Source organism: Megalobrama amblycephala, linkage group LG21 (assembly GCF_018812025.1).
Source record: "Megalobrama amblycephala isolate DHTTF-2021 linkage group LG21, ASM1881202v1, whole genome shotgun sequence".
Taxonomy (NCBI): domain Eukaryota; kingdom Metazoa; phylum Chordata; class Actinopteri; order Cypriniformes; family Xenocyprididae; genus Megalobrama; species Megalobrama amblycephala.
Genome location: NC_063064.1, coordinates 30,924,077 through 30,949,840, shown reverse-complemented (window position 1 = coordinate 30,949,840; position 25,764 = coordinate 30,924,077). Strand labels below are relative to the sequence as shown.

General features: G+C 40.5%; 1 protein-coding gene across 1 annotated transcript in view; it reads left to right on the top strand.

Moving 5' to 3' along the window:
- Positions 1–25,764, top strand: part of il1rapl1b (interleukin 1 receptor accessory protein-like 1b) — a 142,578-nt gene that overhangs the window by 94,296 nt on the left and 22,518 nt on the right. The window contains exon 7 of the mRNA XM_048172702.1: positions 2,181–2,255. Coding sequence (XP_048028659.1) covers positions 2,181–2,255 — 75 coding nt within the window. The remainder of the gene's footprint in view (positions 1–2,180; positions 2,256–25,764) is intronic.

The window sequence follows — 25,764 nt, the reverse complement described above, 5'->3', positions numbered from 1 at the left end:
TTTTAAATATGAGGACTCATGAAATGCCCCCATGTTTCATGTTTACATCGTAATACCAGTGTAATACCCATGTCATTATACACATTTGTGTCCTCATAAATCACAAAAACGCGCGCACACACACACACACACACACACACACACACACACACACGCACATTCATTTAAAGGTGCCCAAGAATGCTTTTTCACAAGATGTAATATAAGTCTAAGGTGTCCCCTGAATGTGTCTGTGAAGTTTCAGCTCAAAATACCCCATAGATTTTTTTAAACTAATTTTTTTAACTGCCTATTTTGGGGCATCATTAACTATGCACTGATTTACACTCGGTGCCGCCCCCTTAAATCGCGTGCTCCCTACCCCACGAGCTCTCGACTATATTACAGTGCATTTACAAAGTTCACACAGCTAATATAACCCTCAAATGGATCTTTACAAGATGTTCGTCATGCATGCTTCGAATTATGTGAGTAAAGTATTTATTTGGATGTTAACGTTTTATTCTGAGTGAATTTGAGGCTGTGCTCCGTGGCTAACGGCTAATGCTACACTGTTGGAGAGATTTATAAAGAATGAAGTTGTGTTTATGAATTATACAGACTGCAAGTGTTTAAAAATGAAAATAGCGACGGCTCTTGTCTCCGTGAATACAGTAATAAACGATGGTAACTTTAACCACATTTAACAGTACATTAGCAACATGCTAACGAAACATTTAGAAAGACAATTTACAAATATCAGTAAAAATATCATGTTATCATGGATTATGTCAGTTATTATTGCTCCATCTGCCATTTTTCACTATTATTCTTGCTTACCTAGTCTGATGATTCGGCTGTGTGGAGCTCCAGACGTTAATACTGGCTTGTATAATCCCTTGAACATGGGCTGGCATATGCAAATATTGGGGGCGTACATATTAATGATCCCGACTGTTACGTAACAGTCGGTGTTATGTTGAGATTCGCCTGTTCTTCGGAGGTCGTTTAAACAAATGAGATTTATATAAGGAGGAGGAAACAATGGAGTTTGAGACTCACTGTATGTCATTTCCATGTACTGAACTCTTGTTATTCAACTGTGCCAAGATAAATTCAATTTTTGATTCTAGGGCACCTTTAATGCAGCGGGTGAATTCACTGTGTGTAACGACTCAAACACTTTAAATCTGTTTTCTGACTTGAACACTCTGGAATTTTTGCTTTTCTGCATTTCTCAGTTCCTCGGTTTCTCCCTCATGCCAGACCAAAATGTCTCCATCTGGCTGTTGAACAGAAAATCATGCAAACAGAATCTGTCTGTGCAGTTTTACATTAAACAAAATAATCACTGCATATTTCATGGTGAAAAGGCTCATTACGATAATAAGATTTTCCCTGTGGAGAGGTTGCAGACCAACAGGAAAAAGAAAACATGAACAAAACCTTGTGTTTCAAATCTAATCTGAGTTTGTGTGGTTTACTGTATGTCTGCTGGGTTGTTTACTACAGTACCGAGGGCAGTCGCTGCATTCGTCTGTCTGTATGTTGGAGTGAAGCTCAGTCATGTTCACTAACACATTACAGCAGTGTTGGAGAAACTCGACTGAGCTTACTTGATACCCCAGACCAGAAACCCCAGTCAGCATTTATCCTGGTGATGGGAAAACAGATTAACAACAGTTTTTTTTTTTTGTAAATCGGACTGTCGTTTTGCAAACAATGAAACTGCTGAACTCACGAGGTGAGTCGGTCAGATTACAGACTTTATCTGCTCCTTTTGAAACTCATTCATTGAGTGAACTCAGATGCAGACCGCTGATTTTCGGCCTGGACTCTGTGTATCTGTAGCCGTTTGTGACTACATGTGCACATGAATCCTGTCAGAGAGACACACGGGTTACACCTGCGGTTGAAACACTCGTTTGTCATGTGACTTTGAGGCACTTAAACCCAGTACATTTGCAAACTGGATTATTCTAATTGATCACTGATAGGAATGTAATCCACTATAGTCCCTTCACTGATGGAGTGTGTTCAAATCAAACCAGTGTGATCGTACTTGTCGAAGACGGTTAATATATACGGCTGAATTATTGTCGTTTAGGATTTAGCGTTTAATTATGCAGCTATATCAGAGACAGATGGACAGTATTGACACACAACTAATTATTTGCTTTGTTGTTTGTTTTCCTGTACAGCACCACTGACTGACAAGCCTCCCAAGATCCTCTACCCGTACGAAAATAAAATGAGCGTCATGGAGATGCAGCTGGGTAAGAGCAGCGTTTATCTCATTATGGACTGATATTGTGTAACTGTCTGCAGGCTCTGACATTAATACATTGCGCTGAGACCTTGTGCTCTGTGTGTTTCTGTCCTGGATGGCTCTGAAATGAATGTGCTGTGTTTGATCACCTGTGTAATGTGTCAGAATCGCACCTTTGTAAAACAATAGAGCTTTTATGTGCCACATTTCATGGTCGTTTACGGCTAAATGAGTGTCAGAGACACCGACTCGACTGAGCGAACATGAATGATGCCCTTCACAAAGACTAACCGGGCTCAGATCACTGGAAATATGGAAACATGGAAATAACCCCACTAAACCATGATTGCTGAAAGACTGGAGTAGAAAGGCAGTGCAAATCACCTGTTATGGTGTCCCACTTTGAGAAGCTCTTGTCAGGGAATTCTCTGGCTCTCTGGATAATGTTCTCAAGCGCCTGAAGGCATCTGGAAGAGTTACAGTCTAACCAATCAAATTTATTTCTATAACACTTTTGACAAAACACATTGTTTCAGAGCAGCTTATTATGATCTTAATGTTTATGTCTTAATTAGGGCTGTTGATTTAACGTTAATTAGATTAATTAGTTATGGTAAAAATTAACGTGTTAAAATTTCTAACGCATTTAACGCACTTGCCCCGCCCCAGACATGTAGGTCATCTGACTTTTCATACAGATGATTGATGATGAATATGATGCAGGGCAACAGCTCACTGCATGATGGAGCATATCAAATGCAGTCAGAATGTCCCTAAAATTCAGGATATCGGGGCAAAAATGCCCATCATTGAGAATAAATTCTGCGCTGAATCTACTTTTTGTAATGTCTATTTGATGCTTTACACAATAATGACTTAAAATGATCTTTTGGGGTTAATTTCTCATGCAAAATTTACGTGCGATTAAATCAGATTAATTAATCGCCTAACATCATGTAATTAATTAGATCAAAAATTTGAATTGCTTAACAGCCCTAATCTTAATAGTTGCATTTGGCAAATTAGAGCTGGGTTATAATATAGTTACATGTTGTGATGATACAAACAATCAAGCATAACATGCTTAACATGAGTGTACGTATGTGGGTACATCTGGATATACTTATAGTTGTGTAATTCATTATTAATTTATTAATTAATTGAAGTTATTAATTCATTATGTATTGATATTGAGAATTATGAAACCTGTGAGGTTTTGTTCAATTTATAACGAGTAGGCGTAGTGACAAGCCTAATTTGGTGATGTATGTTACTGACACGGGAAAGTGATGAATATATAAACGACAGGGTTCAAAATCTTGATCATATCGCCGACCAAGCAGTTTAACTGTAACTGGATAACTGAAAGTCATGGCATAATACACATTAGTAGTACATAATATCTTTAGTCATGTGAAAGCCAAAGTCTTCTGTGGCAAAGAATAAAAAAATGCATGTGATGTTTGGATAATGGAGAAAAGAGGCAACACCAGGCGGCCAGTTCTCCTCTTACTATAGTCAAAGTATAATGTAATTAGTAGATATATTACTACATTGATTGAACTGTACGATCACAGTACACAGTTCTCTACATCTCACAGAAGAGAAATGTCTCTAAGATGCAGAAATGAGATGAAATGAAGGTGTCAGTTAAAGGACATTCTTGAAGAGGAATTATTCTATTTGGTAGCTGTTGAATACAGTAGAAAACTCTCTCTCTCTCTCTCTCTCTCTCTGTGGTTTGTAAATCAGGCATGATTGTTTTGATCTACGCTACCAAAGTAATGAATGACAAGCCTGAATCACATCTCTCAGCAGACTTCATATGATGGATGATTTACTGTATATCTAGATGGAAATGTTTGCCTTGATGTGATTTCTGGCTTCTGTATTAGGAAAGGCAATTGATCAGAGTAACACACCTGTGGAGAAAAAAAACAAAAAAAGCATCTGATGTTTTCTGGCCTGATAGTCATGAATAATCGTTTTAATAATAATGTGAAATGAGCCTGTAATGGATGTGTCATCTTATCATTTTAACTATAGTATTCCCCACAGAACTGAGCAACACCAGGTTTGGCTCAGGTAAAAGAGGCAGTCGATTCAGATGTGTCTTTGTCCATACGTTTATTCCCTAATCTTCATCATCTGTTAGTTTGCGTGCTGTTCTTCTGCTGCTGGAGTCTGTGGCAGCTCATAGAAACTGACCTAGAAACAGCATGATCTGAGCAGCGGGGAAATGGCACCACCTACTGGTCATTTAATTCTAGATTTGTTTTGCTTATGACTTTTGAATATGTGTCCTACAGTAGATGCCAGAAGGCATGAGACCGGTCTTGGTATTGGTCTTGTTCAGTCATTTCCAGTTTTACTGGGTCAGCCATATTGTCCCACAATTGATTTAACAATTGCTTTTAAAAACACGCATTTGAATTTAGTAATAATTATAATTATAACAACAATAATAATTTTATAATACTATCCCATATGAAATTAAAATATTACTAAAGTAATACAACTGCACTGTAAAATAATGAAAAATTAATGTATAATAATAAGTGTTGTATGTTAATTATTTTATTTTACAGTAATAAAATTACAATTTCTTCACTTGCAACCCTTTTGTTTTGGTGGAAAACTGCAATTTCTGTGAAAATAGCTAAATAAACGTGTCTAGTGGAAAGCCTCTATTGGACTTGGCCTGTTCTAATAACCCCAGCACTCTCGGTCTCCGCGGCTCCAGTCAAACACACGACTCCTGACATGAAGCTGGAGCGATGAGATCTGACATCCGGGCAGGAGAGATGGCCACCAAACGCTGAGTGACTCACTCGCTAAATGGCAACGCCACCCACCTTTCATTTCCATCTGAATGCGCCACATGAGAATCCAAAACAATGTGCGAACATGATTGTCAGAGACTCGACAAGAACCTATTTGGCAAGTGGCTCGCCAGTGGATTGGATGGACTAGTTTTGCATATTATGGGTAAAATAACCCAGACTGTACGAACAGACCCGAAGACATTTTTTTAAAATCACACTGTGATTTTACAGAGTTTACAGTGTTTAACCTTAACACTATTGTGGTTGGTTGGTCTATTATTCTTGCCATTTGCAATTCAGTATGTAGATATTGCAATTCAGTATGTAGATAAACACAAGACAGAAGCTTGGTCTTCTCTTCTTGTGTTTATTTATCCGTTATACGGTGTTGACTCTCGTGCAGTTGAGCGTCTCTGAGAACCAAAGACAAACCTGAACTTTATTCTGCTACTGTCTTGCAAACACTATTATTTCTGGAGAAGTACGTTTAGTTACTCTACATGTGGTTATTTTATTTATTTATTTTATTTATTATTTTTTGCTTGTATATTATTTCTTTACCTTTGGACACACAGTGACAAAATTCTAATGTAATCAAATCTGAACTGTAAAACTCAGTATTTTTAATAGAAAAACTTTTTTACTGTAAAATATATAATGAAAGAAAAATATTTGCCAAATTTTGGCAAATTCATGTGCATTAACATTTTATAATAAATATAACCATCATTTACAGCATGTACCTATTTTACCCTATTTAAAAAAAAAAATTGAATATGTACCTTTTGTTTTATTTTTTTGTTGTTTTCTACATTGCAAAATCAGCCTGATTTCATATGCTAGTGCACAGAACCTTTTCGAAACGAATAATTATGTGAAAGCTCAATGTTTCCGTGTGTCGATTCCCCCACCAAACCCCATTTTCCCTCTCAGCCGGCGTCTCTCTGCAGCTCGCCGGAGTCGACCGCTGCCGCTTTGGTAAATGTCACAGCTGTGGGGCTGTACAGCAGATCAATATTACATCATTTCTCTCAATTAGAGAAAGCTTATCGTTAGTCTAAGGAAGTCTTATCTGTATTCAGCTGAGCTTCCCAAGTTACAGGGCAAGAGTTACACGACAGATAAAAGGCCAGCATGATTCCCTCAGATAATACAATTCTACATCATATTAAATGGATGACATTGGTCAGACTGTCAGCCACCAGAATCCTTTAACTAGCAGCAGATTTATTTGCCCACAATGGATTTTATTTGTACTTTAGTTTACTTCTTTACGTTTGGGGACTGTACATGCTTTGTAACTGCTAAACCTTTTAATATCTTACTTTCTGGGAAGTAAATTTAAATAAGGTTACTGTTGATCCCTGAATTATCACTGCTCCGTCCTGTCTGTTGAAGTTTACGTTTTGAGCACTTAAATATGGTTCAGACTTCTTCATCTCTTTGAAATGGATTTAGCTCTGAACGTGAGCGCTGACGTCTCTGAATCAGTTCAGAGCAAATAACAGGCTTTATTTCTCTTTTTGTGTCTGTTGTGTACAGGGTCCATTGAGCTTGTTTGTATTGATTGGGAATGATGATAGCTTTCCTTGAAAATGGATGAGCTGTTGATTTGTACTTTTCATTTTTCAGAAATCCTATAGCATAATGGCCACTGCAGGAATCAGAATCAAATCATCTCCGTCTTGAGTTGCTCCAGTCCACGCGAGTCGATTCAAATTCACTTTAGCAGTTAGTCGTCGAGTCGAGAGTTCTCATGTTGATCTCTTGAGTGTTTTCCAAGGAACAAAACATCTCTCCGCAATACTGAGCAAATGATGAGCACCACATCTAGATGCAAACAACTGTCGGTGAATCACAGTTTGTTTTTTGGGGTAAAATAACTACCCAGAGTTTCCATAATTTGAAGAAACTTAGAGACGCTTCATACTCAGAATCCACAGACCAAACACAGTTCTTTTTTACATGCTATTTAATTTAGATCTAAAATCGATCATGCCACAATAATAGACCAGCATTACGAATTTTCCACAGACAACAACAATATTGTGTATCAGAATTACTAGTCCATCCATGCAGAGGTACTAGTTATTTCACGAACACGACTCCTGTTTACCTGCTAGTTTAGTGCCCCAAATGAAACTCTTTGATGCCATGAACCTCACACACTTCACTGGAAAATCCAGGGACTAGTTGTTCCTCACATTCGCAGTCTGAGAACATGAAACATGACTTTCCCTGACTTGCAGGAAGTGTGTGAAACCAGTCAGTTTAGATAAATAAACATCTCACTTTATGGCTTTGCTTGATGTTAGAGGGAACTGAAGGAGCCGGCGCGCGTCCGAGACCTCCTGCTTTTGCATTAGGAGAGCCTTGTGGATGAAAGCGTATCTAGAACGGCTATTACTGACACCAGTGTCATTGAGAGCTGAGCTCATCTTGCTGCAGGAACGGCTGTACGTGTGTACGGGCATCTCGCATCACTCTTCACCTGTTTGGCATTGAAATGAGTTCATATTTGCTGTGTAAGACAGATCCTTGCTGTCCTGCTCTGCCTGTAACTGAGCTTCAGTTTCCAGTGATCACAGAGGCGGGCGAGTGGAATGGAGCAGGAAGCAATCATACCTCACATGCTTTCTCACTTCCTGCATCTGTCTGCGCTTCAGTGATCGTGAATGGAGGCAGACGCTTTGGCTTAAGCCTCTCCGGCCACTAAGAGACACAATTACTCTTGCTGTCGTGGTCGACGGTGTCCCTCCTCACTCACGCCTCTCATCTCTCTCTCTGCCCGTCTTCTCTTTATTTCTCTGCTCTTCTGACCTGAGTAGCTGTATCTGCTTTCTGCATCGTCTTGGAAATTTGGCACTGCAGAGCAGAAAAGGCTTTTCACATCCTAGAATGAGACATAATTGATATCATGAATCCAGCACTGTTATATGTCTTCTCCCATTTACATTCGTGTGTGTTCTGCAGTAATGTCATTCCTCCTCTAGAAGGACTGAGAGACAGACGGATCACATGCTGTGTCCTTCAGGGACGGTGACGGTCACTTACCGGCTTTGATCCTTTCCAAACATGGGACGCGGGTGAGATGACGGAGATGTGAATCGGGCTGACAGAACCTCTGAATGCCCTGTTCAATGGACATGTTAAGTTGGGTTAACATCACATTCGTTTAATGAGATTTTAGGTAGGAGAACGAGATGGTGACAGATAAATAGATGAGTGCTGACACATCACACCACCAAATACTGTAGGGAAAAAGAATGTGTGCAGAATTCTGCCTGTAGTGAACACAAATGTGAAACGCCAATATGTAACCGAGGCACTTTTCACGTCCAGGTATATCATCCTCCAAATCATTCCTGACATCTCACTTGCTGTAGAAACATTATTTTCTGGATTGACAAATGACTGGAATTTATTTTGTCTCTTTTAATGTGTCATTCAACTAGGAATTACCAGATTCAGATGAATACTTTTCTAAATTAACTGAACTGAAGTTATCATTACTTTCAGTGATCTCAAAATGATGCTAGTATCAAATTTGTGATAGTTAGGGCCAAAGCCCTGTAAAGGGCTCAAGGCCCTATTGTTTTCCTTAGGAAAATTATTATTTTTTCGACTATTCGAAGACTTTGCACACACATCGGAATCGCCGGCCATCAGGGCAGGGCAGAAGCTGGTACCTGGGCGTGGCAGGGGGGCTCGACAGCGCCCCCTTGAACGGTGTCTAAAAACTTGGTCCATATATCAAACACGCTTGCACGTATTAGTATGAAACTTGGTACACATATAGACCTCATCGGGCCGAACAACTTTCGTACTCTAAGTTATACGTCACCTCAACAGGAAGTCAGCTATTATGGGTTGTCTGAAAAACACATGCTCTGAAATTTGATATACTAGACGATTAATCCGATCACCACCAAACTCGGTCAGCTTGAAGTCATTGAGAATGCTAAATTGCCAGTGGATTTTTGATATCCCGAACGGTTTGGCCATGGTGAGGCAATGAATTTATGTTGAGAAAAGGGAAACAGGAAATGTGTTATAACATCTTCATACATTGATTGATGTTTATTAAACTTCACCTGTGTGTTCGTTATAGGATGCTGATCACATGGATGTGACTATTGTGAGTCAAAGTTATAGTGCCACTAACTGGCAGCAGGAAGTGTGTCACTTTCAAAATGCTTTGAGATAACCCTCTTTTTTTTTTTACCCGTTTTGTTTCAAACTTCATCAGTGTAATGTCAATACACAACAGATATAGACCTGTAAAAAGAATCATGATATCTCAAACACTGTTTCCATGGCAACGCATCAAACTTTAATTTTCATTTTGAATGCTTTTGAGATGCTTAGCATGCTTCAAATTGCATGAAACTCGATATAAACGTCAGAGATGTCAACCAGTAGACGGGCAAAACCGTTGCAACTGGTGGGGTGGAGGGATGTCCCCCCATTTTTTGACAAAAATGGGGGGTTAGTTTAAACGACAGTCACCAAACTCAGGACACATATTGTTCTCATTACGCTGGACAACTTTCTAATTTACAGTCATTAGCTCCGACCAACAGGAAGTCAGATATTTTGGATTGAATGTGGATTTTTCACACACACACACATACACACACACACACACACACAGATGTAGAGTCTCTCTCTGTCCAACCTCCCCTAACCCCCCAACCCCTCCCTCCTCCTCTCCCCCTCACTCCTTCAGTCTGTGTGTGTGTGTGTGTGTGTGTGTGTGTGTGTGTGTGTGTGTGAGAGAGAGAGAGTTTTACATCCTTGATCAGTTCTTTAACCCTTTTATTGCAGACTCACTGTGCTTCAGAGTTTAGTGCCAACCCTTAATCAAACACATCTGAAGCAGCTAATCAAGCTAGTGTATTTGTAGGCCAATGTCAACATAGTATTACATTATTAGTTTGATAATTAGGTTAATTAAAATATAAAAATACACTGCAAATGATAACTTCACACTAATTTGAAATTGAACTATGACACTATATCACTATTAGTACAGGACTAGTTTTCTAAATGTTGTTCGAGTTACAGTTATTTTTAAATTAATTATTTATTGATATAATTCAAATTTATTAAAATAATCTATAAGTAAATTTCACATGATTATAAAAGTGGCTGTTTAAAATGAACTTGTATAAGTGAGCAAAAAAATCTAGACATGTACCTTATTATTACCTGAGACTGACATTAAAATTGCCTTTGCAGGTTCTGTGATTTGGCTCTATTAATTAATTTTTTTCATTTTTTCATCTTCTACCACACATACTGAATTTAAATGAAAGCATGCTTTTGGTGCATAACATTGGTGCACAAACAACAGCTCAGGGAGGTCAAAAACACATGAAGAGAAGTGTTAGTATTATACAACATCAGCAATCAAAGACATTTGCATTAAGGCTGGATTAGATTTCTCAGAGCATTGTGGAGTTTGCACAAATAACAGTATATAATTTGCTCTAGAATTTGTATAGGGGTTGTCTGAGAAAAAACACAGACATGGCAGATTAAGATGATATTCTGCACTCATTTGAAATTGACTTATGACATTCTGTGACATGAAAGTCATCTCAATTTAAACGATGTCATGGATGTGGCTGTTGTGGTTTGTGATCATAGGAGCATCAGCTGCTGCAGTAAATGTGGTGTGAATCTGACATAGTCCTTTTATGTTTAACTGTTTTAAATGCCCTTTGCCCGACGTGCACAGTTGCCCTGAAGCCACCGGGGTTGCCGGTGCCTCTGGGCTTTGACCCATCATCGCTGCTTGCAGCTATATTTTTACCATTACTTTTTGTCATGATGTCCATTATTATTTTCATTATGTATGCATTGTGACATAGGTGAGGGCTAGCCCATGCTAGATCAGCCAAAATACTTTATTAGTTGACAAATGACAGAATCAGGGTATAGATACAGCCTTGGTTAGAAGCTAGAAATAAGTCATTTGTAATTTTAACGAGTGCAGTTTCTGTGCTATGATGAGATCTGAATCCTGACTGAAATTTTTCATAGATAGCGTTATTTTTGCAAGAAGGAGCACAATTGGATCGACACCACTTTTTCTAGTATTTTAAACATAAATGGAAGATTTGAGATGAGTCTGTAATTTGCTAATACATTTGGATCTAATTGTGGTTTCTTAATGAGAGGCTTATAATAACTGCTAGCTTGAACGGTCATGGGACGGGACCTAGAGATAGAGACGAGTTGATAATATTGAGAAGAGGCTCTTCTGCTACAGGTAACAGTTCTTTCAGTAGTTTAGTGGGTACTGGATCTAATAAACATGTTGTTGGTTTAGACGCAGTGATAAGTTTATTTAGCTCTTCCTGTCCTATAGTTGTAAAGCACTGCAACTGTTCTTGAGGGGCGATAATTGAGGCTGAATCATAAAAATCTGTCAAAGGTTGTACATTTACAATTTTATTTCTGATGCTTTCGATTTTCTCAGTAAAGAAATTCATAAAGTCATCGCTACTAAACTGTAATGAAATGTTTTGTTCTGGTGATGTCTGTTTATTTGTTAATCTAGCTACTGTACTAAATAAGAACCGTGGATTGTTTTGGTTATTCTCTATGAGTTTGCGGAGATGCTCAGCCCTGGCTGCTTTAAGAGTCTTTCTATAACGGGACGAGCTGTCTTTCCACGCGCTTCTGAAAACCTCTAAACGAGTTTGTCTCCATTTGCGTTCTAGATTACAAGTTTCTCTTTTGATAGCGTGAGTAATACTGTTGTACCAAGGTACAGTATTTTTCTCTCTAACCTTTTTTAATCTCTTCGGTGCAACAGTATCTAATGTACTAGTGAAAATGGTGCACATGCTCATTTTCTCGAGATGATTTGTGTGTTTAGGTACGATGAGCAGCTGAGACAGATCAGGCAGGTTATTTGTGAATTTATCTATAGTTGTCGGGAGAGTTGTTCCACCTAGTCGATATCGTGGCGCAATTTGACAAATATCATCAGTATGCAGTACGCATGTTACAAGGTAGTGATCAGAGACATCATCACTTTGCAGTAGAATTTCTATATCGGTAGGATTGATTCCATGTGATATAATTAAATCTAGTGTATGATTAAAACGATGAGTGGGTCCAGTGATGTTTTGTTTTACCCCAAAGGAGTTTAGTAAATCTATAAACGAAGCCCATAACGTATCATTTGTATTGTCTACATGAATGTGTTGATGTACGATTTAATCATGTCATTCATACAAAGTTTTCCTTATAAGTGCATCTAAACAATAGTCAATAATATTTTTGTGTGTTTGTGTGTATATATATATCGCAGTAGAGATTTTCTGCAGTTCTTATATAACATAAACACCATGGAAACTTATGCGTCTGCCAGAATATCAGAGTTATGTTTAGTCACGCATTGATTTTTGTCTGTCTGTAGCTGAGGCTGAGGTTCTCCTTCACAAATTCTGCTGATCTGAGAGAAACCTGCATTCTGTGTGACTGTCATGAATTCACTGTGCAAAACAAGATTTCCTGTGTGGGTGAAAACACATCTTAGAAGCTCTGAGCTCATGGGCGACACAGTAACCGTCCGTACTGCGGTCCGGCACTTGGCTGTCAAACAGGCATGACTGTCAGAGTCGTCCATGTGGACGTTACGCTCCAGTCATTGAGTTTTGATTTCATTCAACTTCTCTCTCAGTTAACGTGTTTCTTTTACCTGTTCTCTTACTTCTTCATCGTGATTGATCAGCAGATGTCTGTAAGTCATGAGCTGTGCGGTTTTCTCACTGGCTCTCTTGGAGCTGTTTCTATTCAGATTATTTTGTTTGTTTGTTTTTTTATTTATTTGGAACTGTACCTGACCTAGTTTTCCGCTTTCTCCAAGTGTCTTTTTTTTTTTAAAGAAAGATCCATAATCCCTCTGGCACCATGACCAATCAGATCTTTAAATGCACTCTCTCCAGTCTCTCTCTTTGTGCTTTGTTTCTCATTTCTCCAGCAATACCTCTACATATCTTATCTTTTCAGACCTGTCATGGCTGTCTGAACATTTCTCCTCATCTGATCAAGATCTGCTGATCTGTGCTGTTTGCTAGAAAGCTCAAGCTGCACACAACTCCCGGGTTCCTACGCTGATGGTGGTGGGACTCCTGACATTTATGGAGAACAAATTACAGTAATTTGCTGGTACAGCTGTACTAGTACAGGCAGATGGTTTCAGATATTTTGAAATTTTTTAAATATTTAAATGTCTGCCTAAACATTGGTTGTGGGTGCTTAAAGCAGTGCATTGCCATGGTCCTTTATGCACTGTTGCCTCTCAGCAAGAAGACCGTGGTTGGAGAACTTTCTGTGTGGAGTTAGCATGTTCTCCCCGTGTCTGTGTGAGTTTCCTCCCGGTGCTTTGGTTTTTTCCCAACAGTCCACAGACATGCAGCATATGAGACTGGAAACACTGAAGTGTGTGTGTGTGTGTGTGTGTGTGCGTGTGTGTGTGTGTGCGTGTGTGTGTGTGTGTGTGTGTGTGTGTGTGTGTGTGTGTGTGTGTGTGTGTGTGTGTGTGTGTGTGTGTGTGTGTGTGTGACAGACTGGCCATCTGTCCAGAGTGTTGCCTTGACTTCAGCCTGAGATGCTAGGATAGACTCCAGCACCCCCCAACACTACATGCATGGATGTATGGATGGATTCATGTCTATATTACCTCAAGAGTAGTTTCCTTAAGATGTGCTTGGTGCATACTATGGGTTTATTAAGAGGTATAACTGAGAAAAAAAGAAAATAAGGGGGCCAGTTTCACATTGTTGTTGCTTCAGGACATGAGGCAGTTTGTTCAACAGACGCAACAGACGGTCACTGGACTGATTGTGACATACCATTGAACTCTGTGTTTAGTGATGCTCAAGCTCATCTGAAGATGATTGATTGACTGATGGATGGATGGATGGATGGATGGATGGATGGATGCATGCATGCATAGGGCAAAATCTCAGGAAAGCTAACCCATAGTTTAAATGCCATTTGAATGTTTCCCAGACATGAAGAGTTCTGCTCAGATGTCAGATGTGGCAGACAGAGATTAAAATACTGTGGAGAACGTCTCCATCTGCTCTTTTGAGTGAATTTTCATTAGTGCACATTACTTCCACCTGCAGCAGCATCTCAAATGTAGCTGTCTATTTTTTGTGATTACCCTATACATATTATAATATAATATGTGTTCATCACATTTGGCTATTTGAAGTTGTCATTGCTTTGCTGAATGTTATTGTTTTTATTTCATGTTAGCACTTGCTTTCTCTGTACCCTTTTATGATAAGACTGCTTGTCTTCAACTCCTCGGGTAGGGTTAGGTTCTTTACAGGAGCTGGCTCAGGGCTCCTAGGAGCACAATATTTTGCAGCAGTCGTGCCGTCAGCAGACGCTCTTATTGCAGGACCGACTCTTAGTGTCGGATTGCCCTGGAGTTGAACATAATTTCATCATGGATTTTGCCTCATGGCCAAGGTGCTTTATGTGTTGCCATCGGGCAATCTCACAGTGATACAGAAGACAGAGCAGATGAGGTGACACTAACATTAAAAAGGAAAAGTAAACGGCATTATCTTAGCCGGAAATGGGGCCTTCAAGGACAGAGCCATTGTTACTGTGAGCTGCAGCAACTGGCAGAGATTTCTCGCAGCTAAATTACAGTGCAAAGTCACAAATGGACAGCAATAATTGCAGGCTTTGTGTTGCTAAATAGAGGCTCAGAGAGCATGTGTGACCCAAACCCTCCCTTAACAAGCAGATTCTGTCTCGTTTAGTGACAATGGCTCAGGAAACAGATTATCCTCCTAAACGAGTCCACATCCTCCTTTATTCCTGTCCACACACACACACACACGCGCAAACCATCTGCAGTGATTTAAGATTCCTTTGCATCAGTGGGGTTTCTCAGCTCTACATCATACTCACATGCTGTGTTTAAATAAGTGTGTGTAATTGCAGGTCAGTTTGCTGTGGAAACAAAAGGCTTAATTGATCTCTGTACGGCTGCAACCCGCGCTGTGATACAGAGTGACACGCGTTTAGATGAAAACACAAAACCAACAAGCTGGAATGTGACATCTGGTTGTGCGGGATTGAGTCTGTTATCAGAATTATGTGAATCGGGCATAGAAGATCATGAAAGCCTTGCAAATATGCTGAACCTAAAACATTCATCAAATGGATGATTCTCTGTGTCGTCTAATTGAGGTTTATGCTTTTGAAAATATGTAAATACTTTCAGGTCAAGTCGTCTCATGTCTTGTTCACGACAATAAAAGATACACAGAGACTCACTGATGTTCCGGTGGCCACGTCTGTAGGTCTCGCTATAACTATGAGTTCATGTCAGACGGTGTTGTAAAATGATTATTGTCAAATTAACAGTAATTTACTGGCAACAATTATCCAGTGTCATGAGCCAGGTTTGATTTGTTCCTCATTTTCTTCTTTCTCCTTCTCTTTTCTTTAAGTTGCTTCAGCTGTTTCTCATTTCTCTCAGTGTTCACGCTGATTGCTTGCGCACCTGTCGCGCTTCCCTCTTGATTGTCTTGGCTATTTCTCGCTGCTGTTCGCCAACGCTTCTGTGTCGGATTATTGTAACCTGTTGCTGTTGTGTCTACCACAGTCGTAATCCCAGTCACAGTAGCCGTCTCAGGACCAGCCCTCGGCTCCCTCTGCCAGGTTATTTCCAGCTGCCTGCCGTGGTGAACTCCATCATCTGCCTGAGGCGCTCCAGTTCTGAGACCGTGCTTCAGCTCGCTCCTGCCTGTGGACTGTGACCTTATTTTGTGTTCTGTTTTGTCCAGCTGCGAGTGTTTACGTGCTACGGCACTCGGCAGTCTGCCTTTGTTGAACTGAAAGATTCTGATTAAACTGTTTGATTGCACTTTCTCGCCTGTGGGTCATCTGCCTCACAACAGCCCGTCGGTTCGTGGTTTCTTGTGCCATTTGCGCTCAGACTAAGTCGAGTAGCTTCGACCTCTTCCTATTCCGTCTCGCCCTTGGTCGCATATCGCGGTGGATTTCGTGAACGGGCTTCCTTCGTCTGCCGACAATACAGTCATACTAACTGCTGTTGACCGCTTTTCTAAAGCCGCCCACTTTGTTCCGCTCCCTAAACTGCCCTCCGCAAAGGAGACGGCCCAGTTGGTTATTGAACACGTTTTCCGTTTGCGTGGTCTCCCTACGGATATTGTTTCTGATAGGGGGCCACAATTTGCATCATCGTTTTGGAAAGAATTTTGTCATCAGATCAGTTTGTCGTCCGGGTTCCATCCTCAGACTAATGGCCAGGCAGAACGCACTAACCAGATTTCGGTCCGTATGCTCCGCACCCTGGCTTTTCGTAACCCCGCGTCGTGGAGCGAGCTATTGCCGTGGGTGGAATATGCACATAATTCTCTTCCCTTGCAGCCACAGGGCTTTCTCCCTTTCAGTTCTGCCTCGGGTACCAGCCGCCTCTGTTCTCCTCCCAAGAGACAGAGGCCTCTGTCCCCTCGGTACAAGCGCTCATTCGGCGTTGCCAGCGTACCTGGAGAACTGTTAGAGCCGCTTTGTGTCAAAACAGAGAACTAACACGTCGCACCGCCAATCGCCGTCATGTCAAAGCCCCCAGATACGTCTGTGGTCAAAAGGTGTGGCTTTCCACACGAGATTTACCCTTACTGTACGCTTCTCGTAAGTTGGCACCGTGCTTCATTGGTCGTTTTCCTATTGTTCAGATCCAAAGTCCTGCTGCCGTCAAACTCAAATTGCCCCCCAACTTGCGACGCGTTCATCCGGTATTCCATGTTTCTTGCATTAAGCCGGTTATTCGCGCTCCCGCCTGTGACGGTCCTCTAGGCCCGTTTTGCTTCGCCGGCTGTGGGGCGGGACTTATGAGGTAATCACCATCTGAAACACCTGCAGAGTTGGATATAAGAGTTTTTGGTTCTCTGATTTGGCCCCCCTTCTGTTACCCTCTGGTTTTTTCGTTAGTTTTGGGTTGTTTTGTTGTGATTATACGTTTGCTTTATGTTTCAGTTTAGTTTGGGGCTTTAGGTTTTGGCAGGTTAGGGTTAGGGTTAGGTTTATTTATTATTTTTCGCTACTTAATTATTTATTTTTCCTTAGCAGGGCTTTCAATGTTAAGAACCGCTTGCTTCAGGGGCTGGGGGCGGGGTTACCGTGACCAACAAGAAACTCGTGACCGCCATTTTTGAAATAGCAGCTAATCGAGCTAATAGCAGCTCAGTTGTAATCTCCGTCTATATACAAATTACGGCGAGCCGCGTTTGGATGCCGATGTAGGTTCGCAAAGCCATGAGCATCAACAGTAGTGAAACATCCGCGATTGTTGATGGAAGGCTTGTTCGAGATGCATCGGAGCAGCGCGGACCGATTCGGCGGGTGACATCGGAGTGCCGCGGGTCTGCGGGAGCGTTTGTAGAGCATACGACTCCTTGTGCTTTTGGATCGTTCTCGCGGTGCTTTGATTTCATGCGTCGATCGCTCTGCGGGAAGCCGATGCATCTCGAACAAGCTTGGTGTGTTTGTGTTTGACGCTGCAGCGCTAGCTTTGCGGTGAAATATGAGAGGTGTACAGTGACGCGAGACCTGGCTCTGGGCTGCTCTCTAGCCTGTGGAAAGGCAAACCGGTTCTTAAAAGGCTCGTCAGTTGAACCAACTCCGAACTGGCACTAGCACTAGCTCTGAACTAGCACCCGGTTCGTGCTGGTGGAAAGGGGGTAACAGTTTCTCACTGTATCTCGTACTCATACTCTGCTGAGGAGTTCTCTGTGGGATCGATGCCCTTTGTTGCGGTATTCATCATGTGTCTGAATAACAGCACCTGTGAATGTGTCTCACTGAGCGAAGGTTTCACAAACATTCTTTCACTTCATTTGGTCTGTTCATTTAGGATTCACTGATCATCTGAAGGTGAGGATCTCCTTCTCTTTAGTCTGTACAGCAGCTGAGGAAAGACCCGGATATCTCTCTGAAACACCAGGACACACATGGGCTGATGTAGAGAAATGACAGGCGCATGGACATGTGACAGCATAAATCATATACAGTTTTTCATAAATGAGTGTTCATTTATGAAAATAAAAGTGCAAATGGAATGATTATTGCCACCCACAGATTGTTGCCTATAGGTCTTTTCCATGTTTTTTATTAGATTCATTGTCGGTTGAGAGGATGAACATTCATTATATTTGCTTATGAATATTCATTAGACTGTCTTAATTGCATTATGTATTTACGGATGTTGATGAGCTGTCGGCCAGCACCGTCAGTAAGACACAGGCTAGCGCGACTGTGAGAAACAGCACAGTTTTAAATATTCTGTAGGTTTCTGGCAGCGTTTGTCTCTCGGCCCCAGAGCTGGAGCCATTGTGGCGTTGAGAGTTCTGCTGTAAGTGGATTTCTGCTGTTTTGGGAGAGAGCGCAGTGTTGACCTACTTCCTCCTCCTTCTTTTATCTCCAACTTGACTTCCGAAAGCAAAATTCTGTGTGCAGCTCATTAGCGCTGTTAGAAGTTTAAAATTAAACCGTTTTTTAGAGCTGCAGCTGTGGAACGGTGGACCAGTGCAGCCGACGGACTCGCGGCATGAAGCAGAGAGCACAATACCATGAGAACTTCTGTTTTGCTCTATCAAAGTAGAGGCTCTAAAGTGTTGAGTTCATCTGACATTATGCACCAACTTCCTGTTTTTTTTCCCATGAGACTAATACAAATATTTAATATGTGTATATGTGCCAGATGAAGCTGCCAGTGCTGCTGTACAGTACTTTATTACAGAAGCAACCTGAACAAGGTCTTTTTTAATGATGCTTTGGAAGATCAAGGCTTTTCTTCATGCACCTTTGTCAACCATCAGTTACTCTGGCACGCCACGGCCACCTCTCTAATAAGAGGGAAATATGACCTTCTAAGACGTCAGCTGAAGCGAAACGCTGTAAAACTGCAGGACACTTATTGTCTTCACTCTCTTTCCTTTTCTTTAGTTTGAAGAGGTGCTGATGCGTCACTGGGGTCTCACGTCTCGCATTCATAGGGCCTTATTAAATCCATTTTTCCACAAATTTTTCACAACCATTTTAATGGTTTAATTAAATTTTAATAATCATAAATGATGTTTAATAAATTTACAATTTAATAATTTAATTTCTTTTGAAAAACTTCAAAATGTGTTGAGCAGAAGAAAGAAATTCATACAGGTTTGGAACAACTTGAGGGAGATTAAATGCTGACAGAATTTTCATTTTTGGGTGAACTATTCCTTTAAGATAATATTAACTAGTATTAACTCTGACGTTCAGGATCATCATGTGAACTTCATGCGTTTGAGTATATGTTCATTTGGAGTTGAAGGTCACTTTTTTTTGTTCGTATGGAAATCCTTGTAGGTTACAGTTGATTTACAGACTCTGTCAAAGGTTAAACAAGGGACATTAAGAAATGAAGGCTGGTTTCATTTAAACCCAACCCTAACCCTAACCGAGGTTGTGGGTTCAGCTGCCTCAAGGCTTGATCTTTGACTATCAGCAGTGAAAACAATGACCCTCAGGTGAGAAATTACTGTAAGGGTAAAAGCATCTGTTAAATGGCCCCATTACATCGGAAAACTCCACAGGACTGGATTGTAACGTAGGCCAAATATGAACGGGACCTGCGTACCAGCGTAATCTGAAGGTTTAATTGAGCATCATTCAGGACGTCAGGCTGTGCGGCCGTACCGTATGTTCTAACACATGCTCTTATCAAAACTGCACAGAGCATCCATATTGGACCTTGCATGGTTTTGCTCTGAGCAAGCTGTACTCATTAGTATTCCTCAGATGACACCGCGGCCCCGTGTTCCCACACTTCTCCTGCTGTTCTCCTCCCTCTCAGCGAGCAGCAGGCGTCTCTCCACTGCGCTGCTGGAGGCCTGAGAGTTCAGCCTCCTCGTCTCCATGGTCACTGCAACTGTGTGACATGAGGAAGGTAAAACCATCGCTGCAGCCTGAGGCTGGTCAACTGGGCTAATTTGGGCAACGGTTACGGTTCTTTCCCTTACGATCGTGAAATCTGTACAATCGCAATGCGTTTTCTTCACGCAGCTGTCCATCACTGCTGAAAGAAACAGATCACTTTCTCTGTAATTCTAGTCATCATCCGTCTTTGTTTTAGCATGTGATGGTTGCCAGTACAGCGACTAATGACTAGTTTATCTTTTTGTGTCAACCTCCCTCCTCGTTCTTTGTTTTTCTCTCTGTTGGTAATTTTTGCCCACAGCACTAGCATGTAAATTGCTTTTAGCTGCCACATTTGCAACATGCAATTAAAACAAACTATGGCTCTGTGTTCATCTCATTTACTGATTATTCCACCATTTTTTAATCAAATGTCTTAATAATCAATCATTTGACTAAATCCTTACTATTACTCTGAAATTTCAAGTTTACACTGTTAGTGTCATGGGGGGGGGGGTGTTTAAACAATTGAAAATTGTTTAATATGTATTTATATGTACATCTCCATGTTGATGTTGGAGGCAGTAGAACAAAATAAGAGCAATAGGTTATGTATTAGTTGATAGTATAACTAATATTAGGGAAAACTTTACTGATCAGGCAAAATGGCTAAGAGTCCCAGACTCACAAAACACTGAATAATTACTTCTCCAAGAAAACAAAAAAAGAAATTGGTGAAGGAGGACAGGAAACTGAGCAGACAAGTGTCACTCATTCAGAAGATGAGAATTTCCGATGTGAGCCGTTAGCTAGCGGTTAATGGCCCGATTAATGGCATAAACAAGAAAAACTCACTGTCCAGAGAGTCAAAGCTCGTCCACGGTAAACGTTGGCAACCTCTTTGAGTTATTCTCGACTGTGCTGATGAACGCCGCATCGTGTGAAAGAATTTTTCTTGCTTGCACCGACTGAAAACATACATAAGAATCACTGCTAGATATGGAAGAGACTTTTGGATATTGTAGTACTGAACATTGAACGGGCCATTCAAAAAAATCAAACAGTTAAAACAGTTAATCGCTTTGATGGGCACAAAGGACCCCCGATGACCCGGGTTGCGCCGACTCACAGTGGTGTATCATCGATAGTCAGTGACATGGTCAAAATCATCAACTCCCAGAGATAAAGAGGATTTAACATTTCCAATTAATGTATTAAATTATTATTATTATTATCATTAGGTGACTTTTATTATTAAATTAATATTACAATTCATCTTCCCCGTAATAATTTCATAGTGCATCGCTGCATAATCAACACACTGCGAGGATAATGACAGATTAGTTATAGATTATCTTACTCCCTTTGAAAAACAACTTGTTTAACATGAAATACTTGAGAAATAATAATAAAATAAATTAGATTCCTCTCTCATCATCTCTAAGAGAATATTAATGCAGCGTCAGATGTCAAAAGCTCGGTCAGTTTTTACTTTCAGATTCTGTAGTGAATAATTGACTGGTGTTTGAGACTTCTTCGCTGGCATAACTGATTCACCTTCATGCTTTAAAATGGAGATATTTTCAATATTGCTATGTGGCATTTTTCTTTATCACCAGTTGCTCGCAAAATGATCCATCAATGATTCCTGTGATAGTGAAATTAAATAAATTATTAAATAAATGTGTAAATAAACAAGTAACAAGCAAAGTTCAGCTCGTTTGCTTAAAATATATGCAAATAATTTGCTGATGCGGGTACAAAAAGACTCTTGATTTTAGAGTTAAATGTTGCCCATTGTTAGTGTAATGGCAATAACACATTTATGTTCATGTATTTGGCAGACACTGTTCTCCAGAGCGCTTCACAATACATTCAGTTCCTCTTGCATGTTTTCTGAGAATCAAACTCATGGCTCTCGTGTTCCAGAATCTCTCATAATCTCACGCAGGGCTTCATTACTGGACTGCGGGTCGTTGCGAAGTATCGTACAGATGTCACGTTGGTCAGATTTCCTTTCTCGCTGTCCGTGTGTTTAGTTTCTACCCACTCTCACTGCAGTTCTGTCACATCTTTTTACTGCAGCAATTACACAGATATAATGAACATTACAATAAGACTCAACTGGCACCACTGACATTTAATTCATCTCCTGACATCTGTACGATTTGGCAACTGTTTGATAGTGTCCCTTTTGAAATGTAATAAATGCTAAACTCAAATGCATTTCGATTCAGAAACATTTCCTCTGGTGGGAAGACGGCAGAGCGTTCCAGGATAAAGTCATTTCTCAGCACCGTCTTATTATGTGTCAGAGGCGTCTTTATAGAGCAGAAAGATGAAATGACAATTTTCTGTCCTTTTTTAGCAGACGTTCAAAAGGGGTTTTATTTATCTACTAAATGAGTGCAGATTGCTGAAGTTGACCTCACTAAAACACACACACACTCTCAGATATGATATGCATTCGTCTCAAACAATATGTGACGTGAGTTCAGTGTTAAATGATCCATCATCACAACTCTCCAGGTCTTTATCTGTTTCCCCACCAGCGGTTTTTAAAAAAGTTGTCAGTCAGCACCAGCATTTTTGATCAGATTCACAAAAATGTCATGGTCTCCAGAATATTTTGTTGTATGACTAATAACAAATAAAAAACTTTTTATTCTAGTGTCATTCGTTCTTTCGAACAAAAAGCAGAGATATGGACTTTGTCTGGATGGGATTCAGAGCGACGGTCAGAACACAGATGGAGTAGATCGAGTCCATCAACACCTCAAAGCTTCAGTCGTTTCCTCTTCATGGTTTCAGCATTTCATTCAGTCACATTAGGCAGTTTTGATTTATATACTGTTTAATGTTTGATGAACATGTTATTTTACATCTACAACATGTTATTTTGCTTCTATCGCTTGTTTATGCTTCTTCTTGGCTTGTTTTTAAATCCAAAGTCTGTACTAGATGTGTAATAGCGCCCCCTACCTCATAACAGTGAAAACATGGAAAGCCAGAAAAACCTGTCAATGGTGGGGAAGCATTGTGTCATAAATGATGGAAAATCTCGTCAATGGTGGGGAAAGAGTTAATTACCTCAAGAGTTCTTACCTTACAATGATAAACAATGATACAGACCCAGCGCACATGTTTGTTTGTTTGTTTGTTTGTTTGTTTGTTTGTATGTGTCCACATTTACAGAAGCCCTGTGTTTATTTTGAACTTACAAAGGACCTGAAGTAGATGTAAGGTCTTTATGAAAGTTTGATATAACGTTAATTATATAGCATTATCAACGTTTGATAGCTTTAATATAACATTAACGTCTGTCGACACACAGTAAGTAGAGAGAGCCTACAATATACGTGCAATATAAGTACAAAAAATAAAAAACGCACATGCTGACAATCTCTGCCGCCTTTTGAAATGCATTTCACTTTGTCAAGCGGGCAAAGGGAAGTCGACTCACACCGTGTCTACACCAGACGCGACCGTTGGTGCGTTGCATCGCATCACGCCACAACAGCTAAAAGCTGTCTACACTAATCCTGAAAAAACAGCCATTGCAAAGCAATAGAATAGAGGGGGGAATCTGTTTACTGTCGGGAATTTGTTGTCACAATATCACTGATTATAATGGTTTCTATTATGTTTTGACGCGTAGTATAGTACCTGTTGCTACCAAAAGCTGACCGTTTAGCACAGTCATAGTTTATTGTGTTGATGTTTTTTTCATTTGTATACTTTTTATATACAAAAGTGAAATAGAATGCAGAATGCATACGTGCCTGTGCGTAAGTGTGTTTGTGTGTGCACCTATGGTTCACTCGTGGCCACAGCGCCCTCTGGTGACACGGAGCTGCACAGCAGCCGTGATCATTTCTAGACACACTCAATAAAACATTAGCATCTGGCAATAGTTGGATTTCTTTTGAGTTTATAAAATCACTGACATTGTAAAATAATTTGTGAGGCTGATCTAGTTTTAACTTTGAATGGATGAACAAAGTGTTTGTGTGTGTGTGTGTGTGTGTGTGTGTGTGTGTGTGTGTGTGTGTGTGTGTGTGTGTGTGTGTGTGTGTGTGAGAGAGAGAGAAAGTGGAAAGACTAATGGCATTTCCAGCAGGAATTTGATTGTCCTGTGATATAAAGCATCTCTCTTCTGTGTGTTGGAGAGTTTTTCCCCGATGGATCTTTCCTCCATGCTGTAGCTGAGCTCTGTAGAAAGGCACTTTATTTTAATGTGGCAGGTATTGGATTTGCTGAAGAAAGTAGATTTAAATATGCTTAAAGCTGGTATACCGGAGCAGCTCCAACCCTCTCTCTTTCTTTCCCGTTTTCTGCTAGTGCTGCAGATCAGCAGTGAAATGAGTTTTCCTCTACTCACATGAAGCCCCTTTCGTGCCTGAAGTTGGGCACATTTTCGAGACGTCAGGCGTTTTGTGCCAACGCAAGCACTATGGTTGGCGAGTGACAGGCCGATTCCAGGAAGCGGCGTAACTTAGCAAACAGGATGTCGAGGTGTCACCGGAGGTAGAGATGGTCCCTATCAGCGGCCAATTACCTGCTTGTAGGAAAAGCTTTGTGTGAAGTCAAATGGGAATTTGGACCTGCTGAGCCCCCGTAGGCTCATTAGAACAGTGTCTGCTGCTGGATTGGGTTTTGTGTGAAAGATTTCAGTGCCAGCGCTGGGCATTAGCGCTACTGCAGCCGCACCGTCACGGATCAACTGCTGGAACATCACGTGAAACCAGAAAGACAGAATAATTATTTATTAAAGGATCAGTTATAACTTGTGGGCTGAGGGGAAGCTGAATGTCATCTATGTGCTGGAATCTCATGTTTGCTCTGAAAATATTGAACTTCTGCAAATCACGTAGATACGTTAAACCGACGGAAGCATTTTAACCCCACTATGACGGACGGCTCAGTGAACCTGCTCCGACATCACAACAGCGGGCTAGAGCTGAAGAGCCCGAGTACATGTCTCTCTATTAATTGAACTGTCAATAATGAAACGTGTGTTAAAAAAGATAGAAAATATAGATATTGAATGAACAAAAGATCAAGTGGAACGTAAAGCTTATTGCTTTGCTCCTCGGGTTGTTGTTTCACATTCTCTTCCTAAAAGAGAGTTTATCTTTATTACTGTAATCCTGGAAATTGTGTAAGATTCATGTTCTTTTGTGCATTGAGACAGGAAATGCAGCTCTGGCTCAACCACTCTCTCTCTCTCTCTCTCTCTCTCTCTCTCCAGCTTGTATGCAGTTGTAGTTTTTCTTTATTTTGGGTTGGTTACTATGATCAGTTTCTAGTTTCTTTTGAGATTTGATGAGCTCTGTCCACTAACTAATATATATATATATATATATATATAGTTTAGTTGGGTCACTGCATCTGAGTGTTACATGTATGTCTGTTTTTGCACCATGTTCTGTCACATGTTCTCCTTTTGTTCTTATTTTCCCGCCACTTATTTGTATCCTTGGTTACTCATTAGTGTCTTCAGTTCAGCTGTGTCTTGTTTATTAGCTCATTAGTTCTGGTATAAGTACTCCTGGGTTTGTTCACTCTTTGTCCCGTCACTGTTGTCTCTCGGATGTGTGTCGCTTATGTTTTGAGTTATTATTAAACGTTTTATGTTATTTGGAAACCAGCTCTTTTGCCTGTGGTCACACACCGTTACACTGAGGGGGCTCCTGGGACAGGGGTCACTTGTTTTGATGT